The 17,053-nt window shown below is 33.5% G+C and overlaps 1 protein-coding gene across 1 annotated transcript; it reads right to left on the minus strand.

Annotated features, from left to right (window-relative positions):
* Positions 1–2,736: 2,736 nt before the first annotated feature.
* LOC146914444 (F-box/kelch-repeat protein At3g06240-like) lies at positions 2,737–3,593 on the minus strand. The gene has a single exon (XM_085722128.1). The coding sequence runs from the start codon at positions 3,580–3,582 to the stop codon at positions 2,872–2,874; it is 711 nt and encodes a 236-aa protein (XP_085578254.1). The 5' UTR covers positions 3,583–3,593; the 3' UTR covers positions 2,737–2,871.
* Between the last annotated feature and the right edge of the window lie 13,460 nt (positions 3,594–17,053).

The raw sequence follows: 17,053 nt of genomic DNA on the forward strand, positions 1-17,053 counted from the left end.
TTCACAACATGAATCCTACATATGGATGTGTGATGCGAAAGGAAATTAATAAACTTAAAAATCTAAGACATCTTATTGGAAGAAGATTATCTTTGAATCAAATAAAGCAAAATATTGGAGAGATGACATCCCTACAAACACTTTGTTATGTTGATTTAAATATGAATGGAGCTGTAGAGGTAATTAAAGAGTTGGGAAAGTTGAAGCAGATAAGGGATTTGGGATTGATTGGTGTTCGTAGAAAAGATGGAATCATTCTATCCTCCTCAATCAATGAAATGCAACACTTGGAGAAATTACATGTTAATTTAATTTCTTCAACTAATGATGAATTCATTGATTTGAATATGATTTCACGACCAACTAAGCTTCGAAAACTGACAATAGATGGGAGGCTACAAAAGTTGCCAATGTGGATTTTAGAGCTTCAAAATCTTGTTGTGTTCAGGTTGATGAACTCTAATTTAACTAAATATCCAATGCAATCAATCAAGAATTGAGTCCTTATTTTTCTGTTAAGGTTTTATGAAACCCCAACTGAAAGGTGCACAAAGATGGATAGTAATATCCTACGTAAACTTTTCAATAGTGAACTTTAACTAATACTTCCTCTGGTCCTTTTTACAAGAAACAAATGAGTCAACAAGTGTTGCGCGGATATATTTAATGTTTAGATTGTGAAAAATTTAGAGAATAAATAACGACTGATTATTCATAGTGTGAAACTGATGCATATAACTAAAATTTGTGTGAAACTAGTTACATAAGTTTGTGTGAACTGGTCTTATAGCAAAAGATTAACTTTCAAAATATAAGTATTCCAAACTATGCCAATAAAGGAACGAGTCCATCATATAATATAATGTACATTCCAAGTGTAAAGGATTTAATTTTTTTTTTCTCCATGTTGAATAGTTGGTCTATGTTTAGATTGCCAATGAGTTTGACAAATCATGATGGACCACTGTACTTTTGACAAAAGTTACATATTATATCTTCAGCAAAATCCGGTGCCGTTGTGATTTCAATAATCTCACCAACGAGACAATAAGAATCAAACTAAACAAGTAGATCAAAATGTAAACGATGGAATTGTAGAAAGATCAAATAAATAGTGGGTACTATATAATTAAACAATTCATCATTCATCATATATGAGACAATAAGAACCAACCAACAATTCCTCTCAAAAAAAAAAAAAAAAAAGAACCAACCAACAAGTAGATAAAAATGTAAAAGAAGTTATAAAACATCAAACAAATACTGTGTACTGTATAATTGAACATATCATCATATATGATACAATAAGAGCCAATCAACAAGTAAATCAAAGTGTAAATGAAGGAATTATAAAAGATCAAACAAATTATGTGTCATATATAATTGACCAATGCATCATTCGTCATATTAAACATACAGTGAATAGTTCAATAAAAAAATTACAACGAATTAGAGATGATTTTGTGAAATTGATTTAAGTTCATACTGAATTCAACATAAAAAAAAAAAAAAAAAAACGGTTGATTACAAAATAGGCAAAAGCGAGTTGACACTAGAATTATTTTCTCTTCAGGGAAATGGAAGCATTAAATCCTATCTTGAGTTAAAATCTCGAGAACACTAAATATATCAATCGAAATCAATTTTATATTTATAAATTCACTTTTACCTCTCACAAAATTGAACATTAACATACATAACTTAAGTACGAACTCTCTTAGCATGTATCTAATTGGTGGTGCAAACTAAATGCACCCTTGGTTCTAACCGTAATTATGCTAATAATTATAAAATTCAAATCCTATCAAGACTGAATATAAAAAGAAAAAAGAACATTGCAAGCAAGCATATAAGTCTTTCATATCACAATAGAAGGAGCCCTTTATACTATGTTTCCTAAAACAATCTGTCATCAAACTACTGTTTCGCCTTGTTTTCATCGTGCAAGTCACAGTTTTTATAAAAACATGTATGCTTAGCTATCATATAAGTTTTTATTCCATATTTAAATGAACGGTTCTAGTAGAAACAAACTGTTTCTTTCATATCTAGTATAATTGTATAAAACAGTCTTTCATCCATGAAGGAGGATGCCAATTTATGTCCTGCTCGTGAGTAACAACTCCTACCGGTACAGTGTCTAGCTAGCACACTGCTACCAGGAACCTCATCAGAATATTTATAAGCTGCAAGAATGTAATGTGATTATGAATGTGTAGTGGTTGAACTAAGGTAACTGCACAACACATGTGAAATAACTTAGTGGATCAAATCAGCGTATCAAATCAGAGAAGGTGCAAAAGAAAAGGATGTAACAAGTTAGGAATTAATAGAAAAGTATACACTATACACCCCACTATATAATTGTAGCACTATTTTAGATCATGGGGTAAGTTAATTCTGATGTTTCTTCTGACCTAAAGTCCTGTAAATTCATGTATAGCTCATTAATTTGAAGTTCATTTTTTTCCTGGTTTGAAACAGAGAATTGGCAAGGGACAAAGTAAATAGAGTCCACTGAAATCAGAGGACAAAAAACCTTATTTTCCCTTCAACCTGCATAAATTGAGCAGCGACATAACATTTAGAACTCAATCCTGTTACACACGCATAACCAGCGGTGAATCACACAAACAAAGCTGTCAATATATCCAATAAGCATATCACAAATAGTTAACCAATAAACATTTCACGGCATACTGGATCAGCTCATGCGGTGCGGCATACTAGCACATGTTACAAAGGCAGTCAAACACATTTAGCATACAAATGGCGCGGCCCAAGTAGTTCATGATAAAATATAATTATAAATATCAAGAAAATGGTGAAGGAAGAATATTTCAAAACCTCATTCTTCTTGTCCGTGTCATCTTAAACTTCATCATTTTCACCAGGGAGTGAAAGTAGAGACTCTGTATACATGACCACATGGAATGTTTCTAGCTTCCCACGGTAGTGGTGATACCCTAACAACTGTCCTTTATTGTTGTACTTCACCAATTTGTAAAAATTTGCTCCAATGATATCATAATTTTTTGTAGAGTATATAGGGAAAATGTCAGGACGAGGAAGAACAAGTTTCTTATTCCAAGAGGAACATACTTTGTATTCTTTCATCACCCATATTTTTGTTCTATAATTTTCATAATCGGCATCCCATATACTGAGAAATTCTCCAAATACCCACAAATGACAATATGAAGACTGATAGTGAAAATCATGATCAGGAAGAGGGATCTCAAAAAGTTTCCTTTCCATCAAATCAAAGGCAACAATAACATGCGCATTTAAATCACACCGAAAAGCCAACCAATGAATAGCCCCATTAAAGAGAACCCCTTGTTTGGAATGATCATTAGTGACATTCTGATAAGGGAAGTGAGCACCCTCAATTTGTTTCCAGGTATTATCTCTCAAGGAGAAAACCTCCAAATGTGATAAAACGACATTACTAGCTAAGTTTGATTCAGAGCCCAATACAACCACCAAGTAATCATTTCTTGACTTGTCATAACCAAAACCATATAGATTACTCCTTAGACAATATGTTAAGAATTTGGAATCAAAAGGAGACAAAGGCATTAGTTTGTGATGTCCTGTACATGGATTCCACAAGTAGAGTCTTGAAAAACAGTGGAAAAATATAAATCCTCTACATGAAATTTCAATATATGCACGAAATTCTTTATCACCAGATTGGGGAATAATTTTTTTATTAAGGTTCCCTGAAGAAGCAGAATCGTTGGAGGATTCAAAATCTATAGATTGAAATTCAAGAGGTGAATAAAAAATGGACAGAATTCTTGGAGTGTGCGTTGCAGCGGTAAGATCAAAATGCGAATTTGCAAAGTTCGGATGAGATATAAGAGAAAACCAAGACTTACAAACACACTTGAAACGTATAAGAGATTTCGTTGGTAACCTTAGAAGGATTTCAATTATCAGTTCGTGAGGCAGATATAGATGCATCTTCTTCTTCTTCATCCTCCTTTGCTTCGCGTAACCCTAATTTTATCAAGTTATGACTTATGAGAGAGAGTAAGGTAATTAATTAATTATTTATTCTATTCTCGTCACCAAAAAAAAAAAAAAAAAAGGCTAAACATAAATTACTGATTTGCTTCACCGAAAAAAAAAAATTACTGATTTGCAGGGTAATCTACAAAGTTAGTTGGGTCATTGATAAGGTATGGGCAAGGTCCTATTTTATTTGTTGTTGTAGCCAAATGAAATGACAAAGCCGTAATAAACTGCAAAAAGTTATGAACATTGTAAGCGGATGTTCATATATCAATTGAGTTATTGCGTCGGATTACTAGTCTTGTCTTGTTTATTAATTTTGTTAGGTCTGCAGCAACTTAACCAAATAATTTCCCACTAAAAGGATGCATTAGGTTAGCTGCAATTTAACCTATCAAATTCCATCTAAAATGCAGCGCACCAATTCCTAAAAAATTCGATAGACTTTTTTTTTTTACAAGTTGTTGTACACTTATTTAATACGTTTACAAACAGAATACCCTAATTTCCACGCAAACTCGGCTATCCTAATTTCCATGCAAACAATTTTATAATGGTGGATTTCTTTTAATTATCCTCGGTTTATTGCGACGGTCAAATACAATTTTGTGTCGGACAGAACAATCTACCTCAACTTGATTTTTGTTCCTTTGTTAATTTTTCTATCTACAAACTTGCTGCTCACAAGTGCTTTTTTTACAGTAAAGTTGTAATGCCCATTATTTAAGAGACTCAACACCAAAATTCGAATAGGTAGTCAATGGATTCTATATTATGTATCTTTTTTGTTAATCGTATTCTACTATTGTTGTTTTTTTTTGAACAATTTAATCGTATTCTAATTGATAGCTCTTGGAGCAGAAAGGATGAACAGGAACAAGAAACAATAAGTGCAATGAAGTATTAATTTATGTTAATTTTTCTTTTAGAATTTTCTTTGAACTTTGTATTTGCTTTTTGTTTTGCTAATTTTTTCTTTGTTTTAATTAATTTTCTTGCATTTTTTTTGTAGACAGTGCACTTTTGAAAGATGCTCGCATTGGGTAACATCCATGACTAAGGAAATATGCAAGGTTAAACTTTATATTGGAGTGCAAAGACATGATTTACTGATATAAGAGATACCATCAAAGATAATATTTTTGTGTAAGTATGTTATCAGGGAGCCCAAAAGATAATCAATTTGATATAAGTCAATTTGACACTTATATATGACACTTTAAAAAAAAACCCGTGCATCGCACGGGTCGAAGTCTTGTTAGTTATTCATTCAATATGTGCCTTTTGGTTGCTATCCCTAACTTTGTTACAATCATTTTTTTATTTAATTTAGGAAAAGATCCATGTATAAAATTGAAATCATCAAACTTTTGAAGAAATAGACAAATCTCAATGACTCAAATAGTATGGATCAGAGATTTTAAATTTTTTGTTTTTGTGATATAAACTAAATAAAACAAATATTAATGATTCTATAATAATTCCAAAACAAATAATATTTAACGGTACTTAAACCCTACAGTTATTCTTCTAGTTTCATGATAATTAACAAAATAGCTCTGATCAATCTCTTGACTCAGAGCCCGCTTCTTAGATTACAACTCAATAATCTCATACCGTAAAACTGGATATCATGAATATCATGGGGCAATCTAATACATGGTTTAGCCAAGCAAAATTTTCTTAAGATACAGACCATTGGAAAACTTATCAAACTCACTAGCACAGCTGCAAGAATAAATTCTATCTTTCAAATTTAGAAAGACAAACCATGAAACTGTGGTATAGCATAAGATAAAAGTAATTATCACGTCGGTCTGCGATGAAACAAGACTCACTTCGATACTTGATATAATACATGATAGCAGCAAAACGTCGAAGATTATCAAGTTGTTGTTGATGTTGTTGTAAGGGACATGATGTCGTGTAAAACCATAACCAAGTATTATTTGAAAAGATAAAACAAGAGCAAGGGTTATGACCATCACGGTAGTGTCGTGTTCGGCCATGAACTTCCCAAAAAATGGTGATATACTCAATGCAGCAATGATAATCAATAGCGCGGATAATGTCTTTACTTGCTTTACTCTAAGAGTGTGATCTCTGTCGTTGATCACGTACCTATACATTAATAATGAGATCAAATACATATATACATTGGTTCGAGTGTTTTTTACAAAAATAAATAAATAAAATAATAATAAATAAATTAAGAGCAAAAAAGAATAGCACAAATAAGGGTGAGAATACATCAGACCTGCCTTCTCTCTACAAGATTTGCAACTTAGCTTACACCATTCAATATAAATAAGAAACTAAAATTAAATAATAAATTTGTATAAACTATACTTACATACGATACCATATATTGTTTACAAAGTATTAAAGGTTACAAAGTCTAACTTAACTACAAATTAGTATAAAGGTAAATTAGAGGGATTGAATTAATTAATAGAGATATACATACCTTTATATAGCTTTTCGAATTACACAGAAATTAAAAGTAAGAAAATATTAAAGAGATGTAGTACCTTGTTTTAGTTGGATCCATTTCTTGGCGGCACTAGGGTAAAGAGAGAGTTTCTTTCAATGAAACTAGATTTTTGACCCCTGCTCCGCTCGGGTTTATTGTAAAGGGATTGACATACGAATAATAAAATGCAATATATAATAGGCAACGGTGAAAAAATAACACGTGATAATCCATAGTAGACAAAATAAATCACTTCATAAAATGTATGAAATCTGAAAATATTATAAAAGAAAATTCGGTAATCCTATCAATAATTCAGGTATATATAACCGAGTTTACATGGAAATTAGGGTAGCCGAAAAAAAAGTATAAAATAGAAGGCATCAAACGTGATCATTGATATGCTCATAGTTTCTAGAACAAACGTGCAGCATCAAATAAGTGTAGAAAATATTTTCTTCAAAAAAAAAAGGCAAGAGGATATGAATGAAATTGATGCGATGCATTTTTTTAGATGGAATTTGTTAGGTTAAATAATTGCAAATCTAATAAAGCAAATGAGCGGGAAAAAATTAGGTTAAATTGCTGCAGACGTAACAAAATTAATAAATAAGGAGTTAAATTGCTGCAGGCGTAACAAAATTAATAAATAAGGATATAGGTGAGGATTTAAATAGAGTGTGCCGTAACAAATATCACACAATAAGTGGTCTCAAAATTTGGATAAATTAGTTATTATTCATTTAATATAGTGTATTTCACGTACTGGACTTGGTCATGTGCCTTTTGGTGTTATCCCTAACTTTGTTACATTTTTTTTAATCTGAGAAAAGATCCATATATGAAATTGAAATCATCAAACTTAGAAATAAAAATGGACAAATTTCAAGGACACAAATAGTATGGACCAGAGATTTTGTATTTTTTATTTTTGTGAAATAAACTAAATAAAACAAATATTAATGATTTCATAATAATTCCAAAATAAAATAATTTTTTCTTTTTTGGGATTTTATGATTACAATGATCGACAGAACATGAATCAGTGAAAAGAGAAACACAAATTTGTTTTGGAAACTTGATTTTATAATCAATGATACAAAATAAATATTTTATCTTACATATGTTAAGAGGCCTTACCTTTGAAAAGATGGATATGATAAAGTCGCTGTTTTACTCTCTAATTGCTCCTTTGAAAATATTTTATCTCAATATATCATTGATAATTTTCATTTTCTTATTGTTTATATTTATTTATAGTGACATATACTTGATATAGTTTGTTGCACTTTTTGTAAGGATAATCGAAAAAACAGTACATATACTCATTGTGTTTTTTTAGAAAAGGACCGATATCGTGTTGGTTACACTTTTTATAATATTTGAATTGAAGTTCAACCATTATCTTTTTTAAATGATGAGGAAAAAACAAGGAAATGCGCCAAACCAACAAGGAAATTGGCCCAAGAACTTAAAAAAAAAAAATTGCAAGGATATATTTCAATTTTTTTTACAGGGACCAAAACTCAACCAAGCCATATTTGTAGGGCCATTTGCATAATTTAGCCTTACAATTAAAAAAAAACATTTAAATAAGTTGTATTTGCCACTGGCACATCTCCCTTGAATTGTTTTTTTTTTTGAAGAAACTCCCTTGAATTGTTTTAAGGCCATATGCAGGCAATAACATCATAAAACATAGTTCCTTCAACAAAAAAAAAAACATCATAAAACATAGTAGAATCAAATTCTAGTTAGAAGGACTATGAAGGGATGAATATTAATAATAAAAATAATAATACATTTTAGTCGTGTTAAAAAAGACTCTTAGACATAAAGGAAACATTCTTCAAAATCTATTGAAACAAAAAAGAAACATCATTTGTTACACTTCAGCCTAATCACAAATAAAAGAATGAAATCAAATGAAGCAGTTCACAAAACGATATATATTTGCAATTTAAGAACCCTTCTGCATGGAAGAATTTTAAAATTCATTGCTCGTCATGTCTAAATTGATGTTTATTAGGAAAACAATGAAATGATTCTTATTGATTGAAATGAGAGTGTACAATGCTTATATATACAATATTGAAGGTACATAGTAAGAAATCATAAGCTAGCACATAGCAAACTAAGATTGCTTGGGGCGCAAGTTATCTTGTTCCTTTGTATTTTTAGCTTCTTCCTTAACAGTCTGTGATAGCCCCCCACAAGATGGAAGTTGATAGAGATCTTTCAACTCCATCTTGGACAGAAAGAATGAAAAATGCTTAGGAAGAAGTGACTTGGTGAAGAAGTCAGCTAGCTGATCTTGAGAAGCAACTGGTAACAGCTTCAGGATGCCATTGTGAAGCTTTTCTCTGACTATATGACAGTCAATCTCAAGATGCTTGGTCCTCTCATGGAAAACAAGATTTGCAGCAATGTGAAGGGCACTCTGATTATCAATAGAGGACAGGAAGCTTAGAGCAAGTGATGTGAAGATCATGAAGCACATAGAGGATCCACTGAAGCTCACATGTAGCTGAAGCTAGAGCTCTGTACTCAGCTTCAGAAGAGGATCTAGAAACAGTGGTTTGTTTCTTGGTTCTCCATGAAATGAGTGAATCTCCTAAAAAGAAACAATGACCAGAAATTGATCTTCTGGTGTCCAAGCAGCCTGCCCAATCAGCATCTGTAAAGCCTTGAATGTGAATGGAAGATTTTCTGGGAAAGAATAAACCCTTGCCAGGGCAACCCTTCAAGTATCTGAGAGTCCTCAAAGCTGCATTATGATGAGTGACAGTAGGCTTAGATAAAAGCTGACTCAACTGCTGTGTAATAAAAGTGATATCAGGTCTGGTGTTGTTAAGATAGATTAATCTGCCAATTAATCTTCTATATGCAGGGACATCTGCAAATGGTGTGCCAGAATCATTATGAAGCTTAATAGCAGGATCAGATGGTGTGGAAACTGGTTTGGATCCAATGAAGCCAGAGTCAGAAAGGAGATCAAGACAGTACTTCCTTTGGCAAAGAGAGATGCCTGACTGAGAATGAGCAACCTCAATTCCAAGGAAATATTTGAGTTGTCCAAGATCCTTAATTTTGAACAAATCATCCAAAACTGTTTTGATGTGATGAAACTCAGAAAGAGAATCACCAGTGAGGATGATATCATCAACATACACCAGTAACACAGTAAAAGATTGAGCAGTTTTCTTGATGAACAAGGAATGATCTGAAGATGCTTGAACATAATGTTGTTGAATCAAAACTGATGTCAACTTTTCATACCATTTCCTACTAGCCTGTTTTAAACCATAAAGAAATTTCTTAAGCTGGCACACCTGATTAGATTTGGTGGATTTGATGCCTAGAGGTAACAACATATAGACATCTTCTTGCAAATCACCATGCAGAAAAGCATTGTTGACATCCAGTTGATGTATAAACCAGTTATGAATGGAAGCTAAAGCTATAACAATCCTGACTGTGGTCATCTTAGCTACAGGAGAGTAGGTATCAAAATAGTCAAGACCCTCAATTTGTGTGTAACCTTTAGCAACCAATCTGGCCTTGTATCTTTCAACTGAGCCATCAGCATGATATTTAACTTTGTAAATCCACCTGCAGCCTATAGGTTGTGCATGAGGGGGCAAATCCACAATATCCCAAGTACCAGTTTTCTCAAGAGCCAACAAATCAACTTGCATAGCTTGGTTCCAACAATCATGCTTGCTTGCCTCAGCATATGTTTTTGGTTCAGGATGAGTTTGCAAAGAAAGAACAAAAGAAGCATGGTTAGGAGACACATTATGATAAGAAAGATAATTGGACAAAGGATATGTGGAAGAATGAAAATTGTTACAAACATAATCTTTTAAATGGGATGGAACATTTCTAAGTCTAGTGGATCTCCTGGGAGAAGAAGGTGCATCATCAATCACAGGTGGTAAAATATCATCAATAACAGGAGAGGATGGAGGTTTTGATTGGTCAGTGGAATCAATAGGAACAGGAGAGGGAGAAATAACAAAGTACTGCCAATCACGAGTGGTGGAGGATGAATTTTGAGGGTAAGGAAGGACATTTTCATGAAAGGTGACATGTCTGGAAATTGATATTTCTCTAGAATGAAGATCAAATAGGACAAATCCTTTATAACCAGACTTGTAACCCAAGAAAATAGTTTTTCTAGCTCTGGATTGAAGTTTGGTTCTGTGACTGTGTAAAGTGGAAGCATAACAAAGACAGCCAAAAACCTTGAAAAGATTAAGGTCAGGTAACTGTTGATGTAAAATGAAATAAGGAGATTGATTGTTAAGTAATGGAGTGGGGACTCTATTGATAAGGAACACAACATCTAAAATGGCATATGACCAAAAAGAGGGTGGTAATTTAGACTGAAATAGTAAAGATCTGCCAACATTGAGAATATGCTGATGTTTCCTTTCAACTCTCCCATTTTGTTGGGGAGTTTCAACACAAGATCTCTGGTGGACAATACCATGAGATGCATAAAAATCATGAAGTAAAAACTCTGGTCCATTATCAGTTCTAATGTATTTAGGAGTGGTATGAAACTGATTTTGAATCAATGTAATGAAATTTTTAACATGAGTAGAAACTTCAGCCTTGGTTTTGAGTAAAATAACCCAAAGGAATCTGTTATGATCATCAAGAATAGTCAAAAAATATCTATGACCATGAATAGAAGCAGTAGAAATATGACCCCATATGTCAAAATGAATGAGTTCAAAGTTATGTGAAGCATTATGTTTGCTAATAGGAAAAGGTAAATGTTTATGCTTGGCAAAATGACACAAATCACACACAGAATCTTTATTAATATTGATAGAGGGATACAATGTGGATAGTTGAAGTAATCGAAAATGAGATAAATGTCCAAATCTGAAGTGCCATAAAGCATCAGATGGTACAATAGTGTCTGAAAGACAAGGAGAAAGTTACAAACTTTATTATTAATAGGTAAACTGGGAACTAAAACTGAAGCAGGAGCTGGAGGGTAGTAATGGTAGAGGCCATTCACTTGTTTAGCCACACCAATCATCCTCATAGGCAAGTTGTCTTGTATCATACATTGATTCAGTGAAAAATGCAAGCTGCATGATAAAGATTCACATAATTTGGAAACAGAAATGAGGTTTAAATGAAAATGGGGGGAATACAAAACATGATGAAGATGAAATAGAGAAGTGAATGTGACAGTGCCAGCATAAGAAACAACAAGAGAGTTACCATTAGGTAAAGAAACTTTGACAGGTTTAATTTTATAGAATGCACTAAAATAAGACATGGTGCAACTAATATGTTCATTTGCTCCTGAATCAATGATCCATGAAGTGGGAGGAGAATCAGAAGGTATACCTGAAGAGGTGTCCTCAGGAGCAGAAGTGCTTGAGGACACAAGAGGAGAAACTGTGATATTATTAGAAGCAGGGCCAGAAGGAGTGGATGCAGGACCAGAAGGAGTAGATGCAGGGGCAACCAAGCTTGCTTGTTGTAACAAGGATACAAGTTGAGCATATTGTTCCTGAGAAAAACCAGTATTGGAACTTGTAGATGCATTCAAACTTGCACCAGTGGTGGATTCATCAGATTTAGCCTGCACCACAGAGTTTGAACGAGGCTGCTGCTTGTAAGAGTTAGGATATCCATGTTTTTTATAACAAAAGTCAACAGTGTGATTGTTACGATGGCAAAAGGTGCAATATCTGGCAGGTTTGTTTGCATTGTTGGAAGGAGCACCTCTACCACGAGGTGGATACCTTCTAGCATCAGTAGCATTTAACTGAATGGAAGTGTCTTCACTAACACTTACAGATGGAAGTAAAGCTGAATTACTCTCTTCTTGAATCACAAATGAATACACTTTATTCAATGAAGGAAGAGGATCAAGTAATAGAATTTGAGTTTTAACAACTGAAAAATTCTCATTCAAGCCAGTAAGAAACTGCATAATTTGATCCTCATTTCTATGATTCTTAGCAACTTTGGTGGCAGCACAACGACAAGGATGAACACACACACAAGCAGGTATAGGACGGTGTGAAGCAAATTCCTCCCAAAGAGCTTTCAATTCAGTAAAGTAATCAATAACAGATTTGCTACCTTGTTTCAATGAATTGATAGAGGCACGTAAATTGGAAATACGTATTCTATCAACCTTGCTGAAACGTTCATGAAGATCAGTCCAAATCTCCAAAGCAGAATCATAGAAAACAACAGTTTGAGCAATGGATTCAGAGAGTGAATTAATGAGCCAAGATTGCACCAAATGATTGCATCGTTCCCATGCAGGACGAAGCAAATCATCACTACCAGGTACTGGAATGGTACCATTGATGAAACCAAGCTTGTTCTTCGTTCCCAAAGCACGTTCCATTGAACGTTTCCAAGGCAAAAAATTTGAACCATTGAGCTTTGGTGAAACCGTTAGAGAATTTGGTCCTTCGCTGGGATGAACAAAATACTCAGATTCTGTATCTGGTTGATTCGTACCGCGCGCCATAGATTCAGAGAAGAAATTCACACAAATTGTGAATATACGAAGAACAAGTGCAATTGAACAAAATCAATCGAAAAACAGAGTAGAATCAAAACGAGAAATAAGCAACAATTGATTGCAAAAAAATGCAAATCAATGAAGAAGAATCACAGAAAATTGGATCAGAAATGAAGGATCCATGAAGAAGATGAAGAAATTGTGCAACGGAAAACGGTTATGGATCGTAACTAACTTTTCCCAAAGAGGGAGAAAAAGCGCATGATACCATATTAGGAAAACAATGAAATGATTCTTATTGATTGAAATGAGAGTGTACAATGCTTATATATACAATATTGAAGGTACATAGTAAGAAATCATAAGCTAGCACATAGCAAACTAAGATTTCTTGGGGCGCAAGTTATCTTGTTCCTTTGTATTTTTAGCTTCTTCCTTAACAGTCTGTGATAATGTTTTTCTCTAGAGAAACTCTTCTTCGTTTCTAATGAGAGAAATCTTTATTATTTCCTCTAACTTTTTCTTCACTTTACTCATATTCCTTCCATGAATAACCTAAAATCTAAACTTCCACCGTGTGTATACAAATTAGTTCACACTTACTCCCTATTTTTTTTCTTTATTCACAGTAACTATCTCTATTCCAAAATTGTGTAATATCTCCATCGCTACACTATTATGTGAATGTTGCAGGTGGTTCAAGCGATAGACATATTGATTTGTCTTCATCACCACCATATATACCTTATTTGTCATGTGTTCCTGCACCAGTCATCGATCCATCTGTTACAGTAGATGTTGCTGCTGATTCAGGTTTGTATCCACTTGTTCTATCTCTACTGACAAAAGCGCTAACAATTGATGTTATGTTACGTCTGGTTCCAGTTCGAGTGACATTCACAACTCGACCATTTGTCCAAATGCTGTTTGTTCACCCATCGTTTGCAGAGTCGGCTATAGTAATAGTCACTATGCCTCCATCCATCGCAATGTTGGTTATCCATCTATTTTTTGAAGATTCGGCTCCAGCGATGGTTACAAAGGCTCAATCTATTATATCTGATGAGTTTGCTTTTGCCTTTGATTTTGTTTAATTGAAATTTTGTTTCTTTGCTTAACGTTTTTTATATGGTTTTTTTTTACCTTTTCATTTATTTTAGGTTGTCCACATCATTTCTATCTCTAACAGTGACGAAGGCCGATTGGATGAAGAAGTTGGGCATCTTTCTTATAAGAACGATGATAATACTAAAAAATTTCCTAGTAGTATTCCCCATATCTCCTAACACAGAAGACAAAGTTGTATTTTTCAAAGAGGTTTCATCATTTCACTTCTTGGTCGGTTACATAATCTTTAATCGCCCCGAAAAACAACTCCCTTTGTAAGCAGAGAGAAACTTATCTAGGTGCCTTTTGTTATCTTGGGTGGTTGCATTCTTCTCGGGCTTAGGCATCCTCTCAATTGTGTTTCTACTCTAAAACACAGTAGAGAAAAAGCCTACGCCAGAGGAAAATGCCACTTCTCAAGGTAGCATGAGGAACCTAAGGCAGCTTCACTCCTCGATTTATAAAGGGAGCCATTTTTTAAGGTGACAAAAGATAAAGTAACTAGCAAGAAAAAAAAGGATAAATTATCTTTGAACAATGCAATTGTGTCATTAGTTTTTTGAGAAAGGGGGAATGTGACTAGGAAAAGTTCTAGTCGCATCATCGTGCCTATAATAAAGAGACTTAAATTTTTCATCTATTCGACTTTGGCCATTGTTAGAGCTAGGATAGATGGGGACAACATAAAATGATAGAAACTGTAATGAATGTATATCCAAAAACGATAAACTAAGAAACAAAACGCATGAAAGAAAATTATAGCAAAACAAAAAAAATTCTGACACAGTGACACGAGATAAGGAACCTCGATAATGGTCACTGTAACCTAAGCTGACTCCACGACAAATGGATGGCGAACAAGCACTGCAGAGGACGGTGGAGCAGTTAATGTCAGCGAAGCCGAACTTGACTTTACTTCATTAAGAGAGCGACGAAGAAATAATTTAGAGTTGGTGTGTTGTTTTTGCAGTGTTTCAGGTGGAGTTGCTTCAGAATACATACACCTCATCAAAGATAACAAATAAAAATAATGTGGCTTCCTTAGTTAAGAATTTCCGTGACTACAATTCAATTTTAAGATTAGAAGGTGAATCACTTGGTAGAAAATTAGATTACATCAAACTGAGTCAATGTCAATGTTGCTCTATATATTTGACTAATCTACAATCAACAATATGAGTGTGTTTTTTTTTTTTTTTTTTATTATTTTTACCATTCATTCCATGTCAACAATCACGCTATACAAAATGTTTACCCAAATAGATCTGCATCAATAACCATTGAACCAACCCATTATTAGTATATGATAAAAACAATCAATTTCATGAGTCAATCCATCATATCATAAATCCTAATATATTTTGTTTTCATAAAAAAATTCAGGGTTAATATATGTTTACCCCATATAATATTAGCGGGTTCTGGTTTACCCTGTAAATTTCTTTAGATTACAACCGTTAAATCTGAAAATTCGTTTGTTTTGGACCTTTATAGTATCAAATTTTAAAATTTAATATATTTTCGTCCCTTGTAATTTGAGGGAATTTTGGTTTCCTCCCATGTCATGTCATCGATTTTGTACTGTCAAAATTCTTCATAAAGGTCCAAAATTACAAAATCTTAAAATTACATAGTTGGAATCTATTTTTTTTTTTTTACAAGGGTAAACCACGTTAATATCACATGGTAAACATATATTAACCCAAAATTCAACGACTTCAATACACTTTTATAAAACAGTACCATAAAAAAAAATGAAAAAGGAAATTGTGATTACTAACCTGTCATAGACTATTTAACTAACCTGTCATAGACTATTTATAGTTAGAAATCTGCTCCTTTATCTTTTCCCTTCCGTTTTCTTTTCTTCCACCGGCCGACGAAAGTCTCGTCAACAGCTTATGCAACGTTGTGAATCACAAGTTTAATCAATAAAACAAAAATCCGCAAGATTGTTGTAAAATCTCGCCATCCACACAACTCTTTACGCATGGGGTTTTAAAAAACGGACCGGTACCGGGATTGCGGCCGTTACAAATCGGTATCGGCAGCCACCGTGACCGTTTTTGGTCCTTTTCACGTTGAGAACAAAAATCACAGCAAAATCGCCGTTACGGCCGTTACGGAACGCCGTTACGGGCGCGAAACGCCGTTACGGCCGTGAAACACCGTTACGGACTCCGTTACAGACTTGAAAATTCAGTAATTTGAACAGGAGAAGAAGGAATCTGAATCTTATCTTGAAAAATCAGGCATCTCAAATCTCAATCTTACCTTTTTTACACAAATCAATTACTTACTTCTCTTCTTTGGTGCTGGACTGGTAAACTAACAGATCTCTTGTGTTGTTACTCTAGTGTTGTGTGATTCTTTGTTTGCGATTTGCGATTCTGGTGTTGCGGTTTGTTGCTTCTTGTTCTGCTTGCCGTTTGTTGCTTCTTGTTCTGCTTGCCGTTTGTTGCTTCGTTCTGCTTTGTTCAGGTTTGTGATTCTGGTTTTTTTTTGAGTGAATAAGGTTTTGGTTACCAATACATACACGTATGCACAGCTTCACTTTTCATTCAACTAGACTCTAACCCGTGCGATGCACGGGTTTTTTAGAGTTTCATGTATAGGTATCAAATTGATTATATCATTAGAAACATTTAATGGAATACAATAGTGTTTTAAAAAAACTAAATTGATTCATTAATTAACTATATGATGTCTATATTTCATACAAAAAAAAATAAAGAATCAAAATGAAATCAGACATATATATTCCCTAACTTGAAATGAGACATATATATTGCTTATAGAAATGCTATAAGTGGCTATCTTAAAATAATGATCAATAACGTAGACAATTTGTCAAAAAATTTAGTCATGCATTAAGGTTTGCTCATTACCTGTTCATATTCATTTACAAAATGATAACGATAACACCCATATAATCCACATTG

This window comes from Medicago sativa, chromosome 6, assembly GCF_051527215.1.
Source record: "Medicago sativa cultivar Bolivia chromosome 6, Bolivia_mono, whole genome shotgun sequence".
Classification (NCBI taxonomy): Eukaryota; Viridiplantae; Streptophyta; class Magnoliopsida; order Fabales; family Fabaceae; genus Medicago; species Medicago sativa.